Source organism: Pungitius pungitius, chromosome 17 (genome assembly GCF_949316345.1).
Source record: "Pungitius pungitius chromosome 17, fPunPun2.1, whole genome shotgun sequence".
In the NCBI taxonomy this organism is placed as follows: domain Eukaryota; kingdom Metazoa; phylum Chordata; class Actinopteri; order Perciformes; family Gasterosteidae; genus Pungitius; species Pungitius pungitius.
The window spans coordinates 5,587,018-5,604,694 of record NC_084916.1 but is presented as its reverse complement, the minus strand read 5'-3'; the positions used below and the strand labels follow the sequence as shown (position 1 = coordinate 5,604,694).

The window sequence follows — 17,677 nt, the reverse complement described above, 5'->3', positions numbered from 1 at the left end:
ACATACACAATATACAATTAATATGTATTATACATTTTGATTTAAATAAATATAACGTTAGATTTGTATATAACGTTACATCATCACCTACTCTTTCACCTTTCACCTTCAACCCCAGTGTGGCAGAAAACATGGCTGCCTCCATCAGAGGGATCACGAAGTTTCTGGGCCGTCTCTCGCCTTCCCTTTTACATCCATCACGAACGTATCAGGTATTTCATTTTAATTTGTTGTTAACGTACACATCCTCTTTGTGATCAGTGTGTCGCTAGCTTAACGTTACGTCTCAAACGTGTAACGTTAGTTGATAAGACACTACGGTTGCTCCGGTAACGATGTCGTCTCTTTTGACTTTATTTAGCTTTAGCGAGAGTTTGAGAACCTCTGGACAGCAACACAAACACAATAGTGTAACATGCGTTGGCCTATGTCACTATTAGTTGGAAAGCGAGATGCTTCCAAAACGGTGTCAAATATTAGTTTATTTGGTGCTTTTTCAGCTAAAATACACTTCAATTGAACTTAGTTTATTTAGTGTTTCCGTCGACAGTCTGCACAAAGTGCATGTAACGTTACATCGGTACAGAAAAAGTCCCCTAAAATACACGTTTAAATGGGGGGAGGGGGATGCTTAAGTGAAGGGACTGATCCTCTCACAAGATCATCAAAAGCTTGACGGATCTCACGTGTATAGAATGAACAACACATTCAATGTGTGTGACCAAGTATTGATGTAATCAGAAACCTACACAATGATGGAGAAGTGCCCCCCGGACTGAAAGTGGAAGCTGGTTTCACAAAAGAGGAGCTTGATAACTGAAGGCTCTGGACCCCATCCCACTTTTTAAAACTCTAGGAACCACAAGTAGCCTTGTAGGTTAATACAGTGTAACAAGCTCTTTAAGATAAGATGGTGCCTCTCCAGCAAGTGCCTTGTAGCTGAGGAGAAGTACCTTAAATTCTATTCTTGATTGAACAGGGAGCCAGTGCAGAGAAGCTAATATATACCTTTACTCTTCATTTTCTTTTTCATTCAGCTGTGTCTACGAAGGCTCCCTGTTGGAGCCGGCCCTGCTCCCTCACTATTTACATTTCCAAGTCACCTGTTCTGCACAGCAGCATCGCTCCAACAAGACGAAGCAGCTCAAGCCGCTGAGGCTCTCCTTCGCTACAAGGACAGACCATGGGATTATCTGGAGAGTGAAGGTACTTCGAATAAAGGCTTCGGGTCTCATCTCCAATTCTTTATCTTATCATATCTTCTTTTCCCCTGACAGAGTACATCGAGAAGTATGGGATCGAACCGGTGTGGGCAGGCTACAGGAGGAACCACAAAGGGGGCATCCCCCCACAGAAGACACGCAAGACTTGCATTGTAACACTTCCTTTTGATCTATTGGTTCCATGCATTGTATCCGTCGTGTGAGGGAAGTCACACTGATTCTGTTTGTGTAGCGAGGAGAGAAGATATGTGGGAACCCCTGTCCAGTCTGTCGGGATCCAAACGTCATAATCCACCATCAGGTGGGTCAGTCTCACAGCACATCAGACACATTGTGCTGCTCTATTTGACTCTAAGCAGACATTTAACTGATTCATATGCAAAAAAAATCTATTGTAGCGACCTTGTTCAGCAGTGTGCTTGTGTTCGTCCTGTGTGTCACGTCATCCCCCTCACTCCGGCCAATCATAGGGAGGCACTGTGCATGCTATGCAGGGGGTGGCCAGTGATTGGGGGAGACCAGGGGAGGCGGGTGTTCCCGTGTTATGGAAAAGAAAAGTTCCGGTTGATAAGTGTGTTGAGTAATGTACAGATTACCGACAGCGTGGGGGTGTTTGCTAACCGTTGGTACTGTTAATGAACAAAAGGATCCCTGCCCCAAAGTCCATTCACCTTTGTGCTGAGTGAGCCACTACACACCTAGACGCTACAATACGTTTAGACAGCACCTAGACCAGCACATAGCCAGAGCCTCAGTTACAGGTCCTCTCATCTAACTTTTTGTTCAAATGTTATTGCCTTACACAAGAGTAGTTAGGACCTCAACTAACTGCTATTATTATATAAATATATTTGATTGTTTTAGCAATTTGAAAAGTTAACAGCTTTAGCATCAAAGTGCATCAAAAGATCACATGAGTTCATAGGTGTGTAAATGAAGTGCGCTTGAAAAACAAGTTAAACAGTAAAGACTTTCACACGAGAGGCAAGCAAAACCTTTGCTATTGAAAAAAGCCATTCCCCGCCCTCTTTCTCATTCAACCAATACTCACAACCTGTGATTCATTGTTCATTATTCAACTATCCCAACGATATATCAGTTACACAGCTGATCAATTGATGATGTAATGATGTCAGCTCCTGTTTGCTTTGCTTCAGTTTCACTTCAAACTATTTTTTCCAGTGGCTACTTGAATTTAAAATGTACTTTGGTAGTTTAAACTGAACTAAAGTCTAGTTATTTTTCAGTGATTCAAAGTCAGAAGTGAGTTGCTTAAACGCCAGCTTTTTACAGTTTATTTCAGTAAAGTGCCTATGAACAGAGATCAGCTATACTATCTGAATGCAGAACCACATTCCACACCAACATGTGCTTCTTACAGCACCGCCCTACAGGGGGCAGCCATAGATAAGCTTACATCCTACTGATTCATTGTAAACTGCTAATCTAAATGTATCCTCTCCTGCAGAATGTGAAGTTGTTGCAGCAGTTTATTAGCCCCCACACTGGAATGGTGTACGACCCCACTCGAACCGGTACGTCCTAAACATGCTCATGTACCGAGGCATCGGTGGGTCCATGATCACAGAGCGTTGCTTCTTCTGTCTCCAGGTGTGTGTATGAAACAGCAGAAGAAGCTGCATGAGGCAGTCGTGACAGCGAGAGATCACGGTACGTGGGGCACGTGACAGGCCAGCGGCCCGGTTAGTGGTGCGCTGGATTCAGAAGGTGTGTCCGGCAGGTGTAGCCAGACATGCTCGCATTAGGCCTGATGGTGTGTGACCTGAATGTTTAGAGCTAGGCGAATGCAGTACTCTGGTTCAACTGCTGTAATACCGTGGGAGTGGACTAGTTCCTCCAACACCTCAACTGACCCTTTAATCAGAAATAAGGAATGTGTTGTGATCAGATCCCCACAAAATGAGTAAAACTCCTCACTTCTTTGTGTCCTCCAGGCTTTCTTAGCTTTCAGATACCATATGTGGAATTTTCAGGAGAGGACTACTCCAATTCCCATGATGCTGTGGGGTCAACACCACCCGCCCAGTCATTGACCTCTGGTGAAACTTGGTACCAGTGGTACAGTGAAATGGCACCTGATGAGGATGAAGTGGCTAAAGTGAAGAAGAAGTACAAAGCTTACTTAAAGTGATGCTGTTGGGATGTGAATGGCTAATAAAACAACAACAAAGAGTTCATTCGTTTTATTGTGTGGCTGTAGGAGATCCCAACGTGTGGTTAATGATCAGGGGTTGACCTTGTTGACCATGGTCTCTCCCAGAGACTCCAGCACCTCCCGCTTGTAATCATCAAAGTCTCCGTCGATCTGGTTCACCGTGCTGTCCTCCACCACCCACATGGTGCACTGAGTCTCCGTGATGAGCCTGGCGTCGTGACTCACGATGATCACAGCTGGACAAGACAGATTGTTTATAGCATTTGTCTCTCATTTCCACCAGGAACAGAAATGGAGAACTAATAGTCAAAAAGAAATTAGCATTTGGGGATCTACTTATATTTTTGCTCACTAGTGCAAGGCTGTCATAGTTCTGACTAAAAGGGACACTTGACAACACAAATCTTTATTGGCAGTTTCTCTCTTCCACTAGTAAACCTAAGTCTCCATTACCCAAGCAGGCTGACCTTTGACCTGCTTTTGTGAGAAAATCCAATCATGAATAAGTGTCAACTTGAACACATTCAAATCACATTCATTTATATAAACGCAGTCAATCAAACTAACTCAACAAGAGAAACCTGCATGCTGTAATGAGGCCACGTAATAAACAAAATGAAAATCCCCAATTCAGTGTAGACACGTCCTGCGCCTCCTCTTACCTCCTTTATATTCATTGATAGCCTCCGATAAGGCATCGATTGACTCAATGTCCAGATTGTTGGTGGGTTCATCCTAGGAGAGAAGAGGCAGGTGGTCAGGTCACTGATGGAGCACATGAGCAGTGTGGCTGAGAGGCTTATTGCAGCTCACCAGGATCAGCACATCAGGCTGACGGCAGGACAGCTCTGCAAACACCACTCTCGCTTTCTGCCCGCCTGTTAGGGGACAAACCCATGAAACCCACATTTAGAAAACCGCTTTCCTGTGAGCCAAAGAGGGTCATGAGCTGCGTCTCATTCCGTCCGCTGCACCCTCATGAGGACTCCGACTCGGCCGTGACTGGCCTGTCCCATTCCGAACACGGCCGAGGTACGCAGCCCTCCAGGAGCCGATTTGGAGGACACGTGATTACTTTTATTTACAACTTGTGCTTTTTGATGGTACCCAAGAGCCCTGAATAATGGAGGTGATTGTGTACTTTAGGGTTAGCCTAAGTAATACCAGGTAAGTAACTAAGTGATCCATATGCAAGGTGATGACAAAGCCGTTTTAGCTTTACGTTTCTGGCAGACTCTGTTCACAACAAGCTGAGCTGGGCTTGCATCGTCTTCTCAACTACATTTAAGTTCCTGCTTTTATGCTTTCGCAATCCCGAGCTGTTCCTACCCGACAGCTTTGAGATCTGGATGGTGTGGGCGTGGCTCTCCAGGCCGAAGCGTCCCAGGCACTTCCTGCCGTCCTGATAGGGAAGATTGAAGTTCCTCATAAGGTACTCTGTGGCGGTCTCCTCCATGTTCAGCTGATCGGCGTACTGCTGGTTAAAGAAGCCCACTTTCTGCAAGGCAGACATACGACGCCAGTTAGAGTAAGGTCACCATGCCATGAGCATCCATCATGACCAGTCACTATCATCACATGTGCTATTCATCTGGTCTGTAGGGCCCCTCCATCCTTGTGGACAGTCAGAGGGCACCAGTGTGGACAGGGAGGGGCTGTGAAGGTTTCAATCCTTTTTTTTGTGGAAAAATGTCATTGGTAAAAATTGACATCTAAACGTATCAGAAGTGAGTTGAATGATGAAAAAGTACCTGGAAAAATTTAGCGGAAGCCTCTCTTCCCGGGCTTGGTAGCATCCAAGCTAAGCTAATGTTAGCAACTGGATACAGAGAATCCATTTCACACTTTAACTCATATATATGTATATATAGGAGCTAAAAGACCTGTTGCTGCCATCAAGCCTGAAGGCAACGTGGGTGAGGAAAACCCAAAGCCTTTTCCTTTTTATGCAGTTACTTGTGATAACACGGCCCTCCCAGTAGATGACACGCCCCCCATGCCAGAACACACAAACAATCAGGTAAGTATACATTTTGGACTCTATATGGGGAAAAAAACATTTTACTCAAACTCCAGAACCAGATTAAATGCAAACTGTAAAATATGCAATGTAATCTAGAGGTGTGCTGAGGTGAACAGGAAGTTACTCACCAATCGATGATTCTTCCTCATCTCACCTTTAGTCTGAAAAAGGACCACAGTTAGCACATTGCTACTTAGATTTGGATAGAATGCAGATGGGATGGGACCTGCATACTTACAGGACTTAGCTTCCCAGTGAGCAGCAGAAGCAGGGTACTCTTCCCAACACCATTGGGTCCAACTATACAAACTGAAGGAGGGAGGAAAGGTCAGACCAACATCAGAGGGTCAACTCATTTTGTGTGTTCATAGAACATACACCAGTGGTGGAACCTTCAGGACAGAGGAAGTACTCGTCTCTGTGCCTATCACCATGTTGAAGGAACCACACCCATCTGGTTAAAGTCATATCATTGGTGTTAGATGATCCCCAACATTGGTCCCACAGTTGCACCAGGCTCTGTGCTTAGACCACTTAGACTTAGCTTATTAATGCTCCCATCAGATGATATTAACAGATCACACGCACGCTGGTCCTGTGCATGCTATTAATGAACGTGTGGTTTGTATACACACTTCATCATAACTTCTATAGGCACTGCTATTGGTCAGTCCAATCTTAAGCTGACTGCATGCCATGTGCATTTACCCAGACACAATGATCCAAATGTTTCCAGAGCAGGACAAAACCCTGAGTACACAGAAGATGCTCAACGTTAACGGGGCGGTAGAAGCAGCATACTTACTCCTCGAGTCCATGTCGATTCCAAAGTCAACGTTTTTGAAGAGAGGCTTCTGAGTAGTGTAGCCAAAGTCAACACCTGCAACGCAGAGACGGCACAGTTCACCTGGGAGTTCTTCTCAGCTCACAGCCATGGCCACAATGTTTAGTGCTGACTGGCACCAATATCAATATGCAGGAGTTTTAAAAACAAGAACTGTCCATCCAGCTGAGGGGCAAATCCAGGAGGACAGAAGACAGGAGGAGAGACTCCATTCTCTACAACCAGAAACATCACAAGTTAACTCTAGATTATTGCATTATCGCATTAACTAGCCCTTGTGTTGAACGTCTTGTTAGTACTTGACAAAGTAGAATGGAGTTTTTATTCTTTTGTATGTTTTATTGTAATTCAATGCTGTTGATCAGTAATGGCTTGGGAGGGGCATCGTTACGCATCCCAACCAATGAAGCATTTGGGGGCGGGGCAAGGACTGCTAAATACATGGAGAAAGGTAGGAAACTGTGTGGACACTTGTGATTTTTAATCTCTTCCAGACGCTGAGTTGGCAGAAACAATGTCATTAGAATCTAATGTATATAGTCCTTAGAGCTGAACTCACTACTGAACATCGAGCAATACTCGATGGATTATTAACCCTGATAAAGAGCTATTATGTTAGTATGCTGGTACCTCTTCAGAAAGAAGGTTCTGTTGGAATTGAGACAATCTGGATGTTTGATTGAATTAATTCATATTTTTGATTAGGTTTAAGATTAAGATGAGATACAATACATACGTAACTGCTACTGTATATAGGGAATAAGGGAATACTGCTGTGTGACTCTTGTTGGATTAAAGTGTTAGCAAACCAAAAGTCATTGCACAGTCATTGTTCATAAATTAGTTCTTCTAAAACAAAGGTGTGCATTAGATTACTTGGTCTCCAGTGATCACTTGGCTGCTTCTCATGGTGCTCAGAGTGTGTGGTATGGTGCTGTGTAGCTCTTACAGTGCAGTCCCAGGATGGGCGGGGACAGCGGAGGCGGGTTGGGGAAGGTGAACTTGACGGTGTACTCTCTGGGCCTCTTCAACAGCTCCGTGGCGTCCTGGCTCTCCTCCTCCTGTGCTCCCTTCTTCTTGCCTTTCTGCTGCTTTCTGGTCAGGGCGTCCTTAGTTTGCTTCTCCTGAAGGAAACCACAAAATAATGGAAGAAGCAGTTTAACAGCAAACAGAGATGGAAGCCCAGTGTTTTCAGAGACAGGCAGAGCAGAAGGACCATACTTACTGCCTGTTTGGTGGACTTGCCACCAGCCTTCAGGTCTTTCAGTTTCTTCTCCTGCTTGTCATACTGTTTCTGTAGTTCTTTCTGCTTCTGCACGTACATCTTCTTGAAGGTCACTTCAAGAAAAGCAAAGTCAAACCAAAGCACTGAACAATGCGTCTCCCTTCCTCTGCTGACTGCACAGCGAGCAGCAATGAGAAGGACGTAGAAAATCAACTGCTCTAAACTAGGAATGGACCTGACCCTAGGACTCGCGTATGGATTTTGTAGAAATAAAGGCCTCTGCTGAAATATCTACCATTGCACACAGCAACAGTGTGTAAAGATTACATATATATGTTCAACATCAATCTAGCTACTGCATTCTGCCCACGTTTGGTTTTTTCTACACGGTCACAAATACTAGAAAGATTCCTTTCACCCAAATGTAGCAAAGTTTACCCTATGGGTTTTAATTGCAGCTTCAACCTTCCGTGGACAAATGGGATCCAAATGTTAAAAAGTCAAAAACATAAAGCTATTCCTTTCAGTTAGAAACTAAAAACATGTATATCATAAACATCTTGAATCTTAATTTCTGTCATTCTTTCTGGGATTAATTGCGCAAAATTCAATAGTGAATTGCACAATTTAGCTTTAAAAGTACCAATATATAAAGAAAAGTAGTGGTGGTATTTGTTATAGATGTTGAAGTTGGTACATTGATGTCCAGGATGCTTATTGATAGAAGCAGTACATGGAGGGACATAGGACCCAGGGGAACTTTGGTTCCATCAACTCGCCATGTAGAAGAGAGTTCAAGTGAAAGCGTCCACCTCTCTATCTCGGTTTCTATGAGCGGTCTAAGGTCTGCCTCCAAATTCTGGCATCGTTATTTCCTCCTTAAGGTGGAAGCCGCTCTAAAGGGCACTTACAGTAGTTCCCTCTGTAGTAGTAGAGCTTCTCGTTGTCCAAGTGGATGATATCTGTACACACTTCGTCTAGGAAACTTTGGTCGTGGGAAACTATGAGGAGAGTCTTCTTCCAACCTTGAAGGTAGCTGTAGAAAGACAGATTACAAATCATTCATAAAGGAAGGAAACGTTATGTTTGGCAGGTCTATGTGGCATTTACTGAAAGCTAATTAATATTAAATCAATCAACTTTTTATTTTGAACAGCCCAAAATCACAAAGTAGCCTCATAGGGCTTTGGAGTGTGTACACATCCTCCGTCCCAAAACCGTCACATGAGCAAAATGAATGTGTGCCCAAGAGAGGAGCTGTGTCTGTTTGGAGGGAGGTGGAGAGACATTACAGACGCAATAACGCTCCACCTGCGCTACACAAACTGAATAAAGACGGCTTCAAAGCAGCGGCCCAAGCACTGGATCCAAGATACGTTTCACCAGGGCCAAAATACTCGAGACAAACTTCTTCCCTGATTCTTACGAGCAACACCAAAGCAAGCTGGAAGCTTGTCGACAACAACAGACCTGTGGTTGAGTCGCACAATGAAGCACAACGGGGAACTTAATCAGTGACGACTGACGACAGTTTGCAAACGTCAAATCTCCTGGACGACCACACCGGAGAAATAATGCACAAGGCTTGAGAGATGCGCTTGCCAACTGACAGGGGAGCCAACGTAGGGAAGGAAGTCCAGCTGAGGGACTCCAATGCTTCACCTCGCCACAGATAAAAAGGAAAAAGGCTTTGGGCAGCACAGCTCAGAGCAGACGGGGAGACTATTAAAGTGGAGGTGGACAGTGACCCATTGGAGTGGGGAGCTAGCACAACACTTTGTCATCTGGCTTTCTTAAAGACTCTCTTGGTTGAATGCACCAAAGTCGCTTCGGATAAAAGCCTCAGCTAAATTAAAAATGAATAACACTTCCTGCGGCCTTGGTTCACATGGCCTACATGTCAGTGCAGGCTAGCATGCCTCCCTCATCCAGCGGGGACAAGTGAAAATGCCATCTAGACCCCCCCCCCCGGTTGTCCTTCAGTACTATTACCTCTGTGACAGCATAGTCAGCACAGCTAACAACTAACGGCTAATAGCCATGAGCCACAGGCTCAGACGTAGTCAGGTTTCAGCATTAAATACTAGTGATGTCAGTTAAACGCGTCATTAAAACAAACCCACTTTAAGGACATCAATTTTTCTATTGCGAGATTAAGGAAATGTCAACAGGTTTGTCTGTTGAGTATCTGCTGAAAGCAAAGCAGTAGTAGTTTACCTTTTATTGGTAACCTTACTGTTACGGTTCATTGTTTCTGAAATCAAAGGCCTGACTGCTTTGTTCACAGCAAACTTTTAAGTAAGTATTAAGCCATGGTTTGAGTGCACTACAGGCCGAGTCCTTGTTTACCTGAAATTAGCACTTTTTATTTTGTACCGTACTGTTTGGCAATGTTGTTTTCCAGTAAAAATAAAACATTTGCATAAAGCAAGCCAAGGGACATTTACAACAGATACAATTTTGCGATTGTTATTTATTTTGAGCTAACTATCGTGATTAAACAGAACTATTCAATACCCATTCTAATCTACTACGACTGTATTACGACTGTAATACTCTGATACAACACATCAGAATAAATGTAAAAAAGAGTTGTACTTGTTGAGCCAGATGACGGCGTTCAGGTCCAGGTGGTTAGTGGGTTCGTCCAGCATCAGCAGAGTGGGTTCCATGAACAGGGCTCTGTGGACACAGAAGTAAACAGTTAAGGGAAAAGAACTCTGGCATTGTTGTATGCTTTGCAACATTTTGAGGTCTATCTCGCCTCCAGTGTTAAACCTATAAAGGTTTTCACTGACCACACCCCCCTAGTGTCTCTCCAGGATGTACAACACTGATGGTGGTCACTATTTAAAGCCTCTCTCTCTTTTTGCTCGCTCTCTCTCTCTGACTTTGTCCATTACGGTTTGTGGTAGGGAAGTGGTACTGAGGTAAGGTTGGGGTACATGCATACACTCAGAAATGATAATAGGTTATGGCTTGTGGCCACCAATGTATTTGTTTTACTTCTGGACACTTTTGTAGATAAGAGTGTCAGACCTTTTCTTTCGCCTTTCCACACAGTGTTGAGCTAGGCCCTATTTCTTTGTACTTTGCTTATTTTGTTTGGCACATCACAACCCTAACATCTGTTATTTACTTTTCGATATTAGTATCGTAAATGAATCTACTTTCTTTAACTGCCTTACATAGTCCCTGAGTTCTTTTGTTCATTGGGAGTCAGTGTTCTTGTTTCCCCTTAAACAGGGAAACGTAACAAGTGGGTTGGACCAGTTGCATCCATGAAGTGGTGTACCTGGCGAGGGACACCCTCATTCTCCACCCTCCAGAGAACCTCTTGGTGGGTCTGTTCTGCATCTCAGGGGTGAACGAGAGACCGGCCAGGATCCTCCGGGCCTTGGCCTCGGCTGCTGCAGCTCCGATAGCCCGGAGTTCTTCATAGACCTGTCGGGTGGGACAAGCACACAAACACTTCATCCAGATCCTTCACACCATTTGGTGTGGAAATGAGAATGAAGGCGGGTGCTCCTCAAGTGTCACTCATAATCCCCCGCTGCATCATCCGTGCAAGTCCATTTTGTTTACAGCAAACTGTTTATTTTTTCCATTTGGGTCACTGAGTTCCCAGATTGGAGCAATTCATGTATTCATTACCAAGTCCAATGGAATTCTTCTTTGTGTATTTCCCAGGAACCACTGACACTTAGAAGCTCACCTGTAGTTTCCAGACCTCATTGAATCCACGTTCTCCATAAAGTTTCTTCCCTTTTTTCCCCATGGAAGGGTTTTCATTTGCCAATGTGAGGTTTGGGGACAGGATGTCACATGTGTACAGACTGTAAAGCCCTCTGAGGCAAATTTGTAGTATGCAATTTTGGGCTAAACAAAATAAAATGAATTGAATCAAACCCCCGGTGCTCTATAGAATCAACTTCTACAGACTCCGGGAGCTCAGGTCCTACTCGCCCTTTGTACTCAGAATTTCCACCCTCCTTTGTGGTTTACCATTATTTCCTGTAACCCTGATTATAACCATGGCCAGAACGCACTCTGGTCAGACACAATTCCACAGCCTTGTTGTGAACGTGTGTCTCATGAAGCTCATCTGAAGGAGCCACAAAATTTCACCTTGCAGAAACATTAGAAGAAGTGCATAGGTGTTGTAAAACCGATGGCGCAGTAACCAGGCTAACCCATGTTAAAATGATTCCATGCAAACAGAGAATCTGGTTAGGGTCTCCTCCCTCCCCTGTGCTCAATGTTAAACAGCACAAATAGCGTTACACCCGGTGGACTGGCACTCACCTTCTCCAGCCGCTCCGCCACGCTGTCCTCTCCCTTCTCCAGACGCACCTGCAGCTGCTTCTCCTCCTCCAGGAGCTTCAGGCGGCGGGTGTCTGCCTTCAGCACCGCCTGCACCGCCGGGGTGTCATCAGCTACCACCTCTAGCACAGGAACAGATGTGCGCCAGAGTCAGTGGGCGCCGGCACCTGGACAGAGGCCTTGTGAGAGCTCACTCACCCTGCTCGCACAGCAGCACATCGATGTTAGGGGGGATGCTCAGAGCTCTGTTGGCTATGTGCTTCAGTAAGGTGGTCTTTCCTTTGCTGAAAGATCGGACGGAATAAGTCAACACGAGGGAACTGACAACATTATGGACATTTGGGGGTAATTTAACTGTATTTACCTTGTTATAGGACTATGACTAAACAATATTGTATTTTCTCATAAGCAGACATGCATGCAACCTAATAATCGAATATCTAATACAAATTTAAAAAACGACAGTGTCAAAGATAGTTACCCATTGGGTCCAACCAAACCATATCTTCTTCCCGCCACAATGAGAAGGTCAGCGTTGATGAAAAGCTCTTTGCCATGAGCAGAGATGCTGAACTTCTCCAGCTAAAATGGGCACAGCAAATTACATGTTATTTAGCTGACGCTTTAATCCAAAGCAACTTACATTGCATTAAAACCCATGGATTACATTTTTGCCTGGGGGTAATTAGGGGTTAGGTGTCTTGCTCAGGGACACTTCGACATGGCACATGGGGCAGCCGGGATTCGAACCAACCTTGCGGCCCCCAGCGCACTGCACTACTCCATGCGCCACCATCGCCACATGAAACGATTAGGTTAATTCTTTCATCTTGGTTCACATGAATGCTCTGTCCAGTTAATCAGTACTCCACCTTGATATCAGAGGCGTTCTCTAGCATGGCCTGCCTGGAGGACATCTCTGCCTGGGAGATGGAGAAATCTCCCTCCAAGGCGTTCTGAGCACGGACACTGGCCACCTGGCGCTCATACTCCATCTGCAAACAGAGCACAGAAGACTCAATAGTCAGGGTTCCCAGTCCTGTCTTCTGACCATTCAGATACATACAGGGTGCAATGATTCATTACAGGGTACAATTCATTATATTATAATACATGTTAAGTCAAGTGACATTTGGGGGCGCTAGTGAGCAAGATATGGAGTAAGACAGATTTCAGTGCTCCTGCAAAACTGACAATATTTTCATCATAAAACAGCTCCTACTACATAAATACCAGCCTAAAAGCTTGCAGAGGACACCTTGAGGTGGCCAAAAGCTGACTTCTGCAAGCTATCCAGTCTTCTTATCAACTTAAACGCAACCCGGAGAGAACTCAACAGTGTATTATTGAGGATAGTTTGAGATTTACAAACCAAAGATGTTTTGAACACGGCAAGGCAAGCAGGTTATTAGCATTCAGATTAAAACAGTAATTATCTAATACGGTGCATGAAATAAAATGAAGAGAAACTTTTGTTACAAAATTGCAGAATCCTTTGCAGAGTTCTAGGAAATTTTAATATAAAAACACGAATACCTGCTCTGATGATGCAAATCTCAGAGTTCCTAAATCCTATGAAGCTAACTGAAGTGACCCAATCAGCAGCTAAGGAATTAGATGACGCTGAACTGCGCATTCTAACAGTTAATTGTACAATGACGGGATTCATCACAAGAAGATCCTGTGGTGATGACTAAGGATGCTTATTAAACATATATGTATCAGGTATACCCACAGCTGTAAAATAAACCAGTCACCTGTTTCTTTTTCTTCTTCTTCTCCTTTTTGCTGAGGTTAGCCAGCGGGTCGTCTTCCTGGCGAGCGGCCTGCTGTGCGATGACATCCTCAGCACTCTGACGGGCAAACACACAAGTCAGAAGGGTTGCCACGGCGGACAGTTGTGCATGTAGCATTGGGGAGGACACCTACCATCATTGTGTCACCTCCGTCACTGGCATCCTCCTCCTCCTCATCATCATCGTTGTCGTCCTTACTGTGTGATCGTACAGACGGTTTCCCTTTCTGCATGGACATAGTTAAATCATATCATGGGTACGTGAAAATGGGAAGAGCCAAGCCACGTGTTGTTCCTTTACACTCTTCCTTGGCGCCTACACACGTACACCTTCTAAAAAAGATGATAACTAACAGGAAGTTAGCTGTGTAGAACCCTCAAACTTAATCTACATTCATCAAGACAGAAAAAGAAATAAGCTTTCTCTTTAAATGAAACAAGACGCTGTCGACATCTCAACGCTGGTTGGCCAAAGCTAAACACGTCACATCAAAGATGTTTTATTGTGAAGATCACAACATCACCCTTTCTCCTCGTCTCCCTCCTACCGCAGACACCGAACTCTACACAACTCTTCTTGCTAGGCTGAACAGACTCCAGCTTAAGGCAAGAGCTCTAAACGGCAGATTCACACCGCTCCGCTGCCTTTGTTTATGGTTATTAAGGCCATTTGTTTGTTTAAGGCCAAATAAACGCAGTACCCTTTTTGCTGGTGCATCTTCTTCATCCACATGGCATGCCTCATCCTCATCACTCTGGCCCTGGCTCAGAGCAGCAAAGATGTTTCCGCCCTGAAGGACACCAGATGTGCTTTATACTGTTAACATGTTAAGAGTCAGGACAGTGTGTCAATGCAGACTTTGGACAAACCTGGTTCTTTTTGTTCCCTTTACTGCTCACAATGACTGTGGGGGTGGGTGGGGGGGAAATTGAACTATTAATGTACAAGTGGGACGGCAACATAATTTTCATGGCACGGATCATTCTTGACATCTCATACCTGGCTCATCGTCCTCATCACTCGCTTGCATTGAAAGCTTTTTCAGCTTCAGCATGACGTCCTCATCGTCATCGCCACCTGCGTCTCCTTGCTTGCCTTTCCGTGAATCTTTTTTCTTTTTATGAGACTGAGGAGAGGAATTTGACATTCTAAGTATAGTAGATATACTATATAATGCTGTCCTCACGTGTTAAACAGGCTTGCTGCTCAGAGCAGTGCACAGGACTGCAGCTGTCGTATTTCACAGGTCACATTAGCCAGTAAATTGTAGACTGTTGTTTTAAAGAGTGCCCCATTAGTCACCTTGTTAAGTGAAGACCTAGGGACGGTTACCTGTTTTCCATGTGTCTCTTTCACAGCAGCCTCATCTACTTTAGGTTTGACATCTGTGGCAAGTTCCTCAAAGAACTGGAGAAAGAATCCACAGAACAAATCCGATGAGACCCACTGTGTCACAGCTTTGAAGCCTTACTATACTGTACCTAGAAACTACACATGATTACTCACACTCTTTTTTTTCTTCTTATCTTTCTTGCCCTTTTTCACAGTCTTTTCTGCTGAAAGAAAACAGATTTTTTATTTCATGATGATAGTAAGGCTCTAACAGGGCCAACAAGGACTTGACATTAGCACCGCCCCCCCGCCAAATGTGGGTAGAATGCGGCCCGCTCTCATCAGCCACTTTGGCGGGTGGAATTTTATATCTCTCTCTATCTTTTATTGCAGTGAACAGACGGTGTTTAGTGTCTGAGATGGTATGTCCCTCCAGTGTTGCCGTAGAAGCAATAAGGGTGGTTGAGGGGTGAAGGGGGTTATTAATGTGCTATGAGTGCATGATCCATAAACCCAGTACGCTCGGGTGCACACTTCCTTAGCTTAGCTGTCGCAGTTTAGCTCGCAGGCTGAATCCGCTTCAGAGAGTTAAGGGCCACTGGTTCAAGACGTGCTTGGAGATGAAGACCCATTTAGCAGTTCAGGGCTGTTTGCAGACGGTCGGCCAGCAGAGATCCATGTGGAGCTGCCTGCTGCGTTTTCTAACATAATAAACTAACCAAAAGATGACGGAGACAAACAAAAGACTGTTCAACGAAAAGGAGGTCCAGTCGATAATGGCTGGCTCAGGATCCAGCCAAGAAAATAATGTAATGCACTAATTGTAGGACGTACGGGAGTGACACAGTTAAGTGGGACTCTTTTGTAGTTGGGACAAGCAGCTTCACAGTGGGAGCCATAAAGGACCGTGACATTTCTGTTGGCCACATCAAAAGCATTGTGACTAAACGGACAAAGACAACAAAGTGTTGCTGTAAGGTCTCTGGTCCTCATGAAGTTGACGGGGCTTTACATCCCTGTACCAGTTATATGCAATGAGCTACTCAGCTACTTGTATATCTAGTTCTTCAAGGGAATTGTAGCAAACCGTAGTCTACTTTAATCAAATTAAACTTCCCAACAACAAGTAACTGGCTAGTAACTTTGGGAAAGCAGTAGTCACAGTGGCTGGTGAGCAGAAAGGTTAATGTCAAACCCTGGTGCCAACGGAGCTGTAGAGAGATCCCATCACAGGCTGTCAATACAGGACACAAATTAAATGCATTAAACATTTTAAACATTCATAGTTCAATGAGTGGAATAAAGCTTTTTTTCCTCTTCCCTGTATGGTTGTAACATTCCACGGTGAACATCTTCACATTGTCAGTCAGCGCGTTTAAGCACAAAGTAACATGTAAGTAACAGTAAGTACTAAATCCGAAGCGTCATAGCTAACGTTACATGGAAGCTAAATGTATCGATTAAATGACTTTTGATGTTTCTTCTTACTGGGCAGCCCGGTAAGTATCTGTGAGGCCGAACAGAACTCACAAATGTAGCGAATAGATGTCATCTATAGTTAGTTTGGTTAAATAACTTGTTTCGGCAAAAGAGATTGCATCATCGATCATCTGTTTAAATACAGAGGCGTAAAATGCTAATAATGAACGGTTGGATTGCCGATACAGAACTTTCGTCTTCTTAACGAGTTCATCATTAGTTACAACAGTTGAACACAACCTCAAGCTGGAATGTATTATTAACGTGTCAACGCATTCTCTTACATCAGGATGGACAAGAAGACAGTGTGATCAGGAAAGAATGACCAACCAACGGGTACTATCTGCAGCGTCTTAACGCAGTTGGTGCTCGCGCAGAGTCGCGTGCTATTGATGCAGTAACGTTAGCTAGCCCACCGGCTAGCTTCTCCCCAAACCGAAAGCTAACCTTACCGGCTGCCGGGGCCACCTCCTCGTCCACCCACACTGCTTCTTCTTGCATTGTCTTGGGCATTGTGCTTCTATCGCGTCCAGTTCTTGGAAATAAAGAGCTAAATCCAAGTCTGTATTCTATAAATTACAATGATGGTGTCAAGCGTCATGCGGCCCAATGCAAGAGGCACATGCCGGTCATCAACAGAGTCCTGTTCTGCTTCGTGTGCCACTTTGCTCCACTGACAAGCGGGTGCAGCAGCAGCAGCGCCACCTTTGGCTGGAGGACTGCAGCCATTTGAATTACTGCCATCTCCTGGACATTGGCCAATCTTACAGCGGTTTATTTACAGTTTTTCTCGATTGTTTACACACAAATACTGGTACTTGACACACAATGACCACAACATGTAACTCATGCACCAACCCCCTGAACCAATTCTGCTAAACTACAAGCACAATTCTTGCTTTACACTCAAATTGCAGTTCTATAACACACTTTTTTCAAAACACTACACACAATTCTCTGCATTCTCTGCACAATTTTGATAAAGAAAATGTTTGTTTTCACAAGAAAAACACTGACATTTAAAATTCTAAAGTCAATTGCCCTACTATGCACACTGACTTGTCACATGGGAAAACACCTGTCACACAGTGTTACAATTAGGAATCAGAGCTTTAGCATAAAAGGGCAGCAGGTGAGCTCTTCTGTTCTGGAGCAATGGATGACAACATTAGAAACAGAGCCAGAGGAGTGAGAGTAAGAGGAGGAGGACGAGGGGAGGACAAGGACGAGGAAGGCCAAGGACCGTAAACTCTGAT

At 44.4% G+C, this 17,677-nt stretch overlaps 2 protein-coding genes across 3 annotated transcripts; one reads left to right on the top strand and one right to left on the bottom strand.

Moving 5' to 3' along the window:
* Nucleotides 1-85: 85 nt before the first annotated feature.
* On the top strand, nt 86-3,416 carry mrps18b (mitochondrial ribosomal protein S18B). The gene is made up of 7 exons (XM_037473503.2): nt 86-212; nt 1,038-1,206; nt 1,278-1,375; nt 1,456-1,524; nt 2,692-2,758; nt 2,835-2,894; nt 3,179-3,416. Exons 1-7 carry the CDS (start codon nt 132-134, stop codon nt 3,373-3,375), a joined length of 741 nt encoding a protein of 246 aa, XP_037329400.2. The 5' UTR covers nt 86-131; the 3' UTR covers nt 3,376-3,416.
* On the bottom strand, nt 3,413-17,087 carry abcf1 (ATP-binding cassette, sub-family F (GCN20), member 1). Of its 2 annotated transcripts, none has more exons than XM_037473391.2 (24): nt 16,874-17,087; nt 15,117-15,166; nt 14,943-15,017; nt 14,610-14,736; nt 14,480-14,514; nt 14,311-14,400; nt 13,744-13,836; nt 13,572-13,667; nt 12,687-12,809; nt 12,296-12,396; nt 12,013-12,098; nt 11,797-11,936; nt 10,787-10,935; nt 10,090-10,173; nt 8,403-8,527; nt 7,492-7,604; nt 7,216-7,390; nt 6,228-6,302; nt 5,661-5,731; nt 5,551-5,583; nt 4,729-4,897; nt 4,213-4,277; nt 4,062-4,134; nt 3,413-3,635 (listed from the first exon to the last, which is right to left on the bottom strand). In XM_037473391.2, exons 1-24 carry the CDS (start codon nt 16,932-16,934, stop codon nt 3,469-3,471), a joined length of 2,376 nt encoding a protein of 791 aa, XP_037329288.1. In that variant the 5' UTR covers nt 16,935-17,087; the 3' UTR covers nt 3,413-3,468. The 2 variants fall into 2 exon arrangements, with proteins under 2 accessions (XP_037329288.1, XP_037329289.1); XM_037473392.2 differs by having other exon boundaries at nt 15,117-15,163.
* Nucleotides 17,088-17,677: the final 590 nt, after the last annotated feature.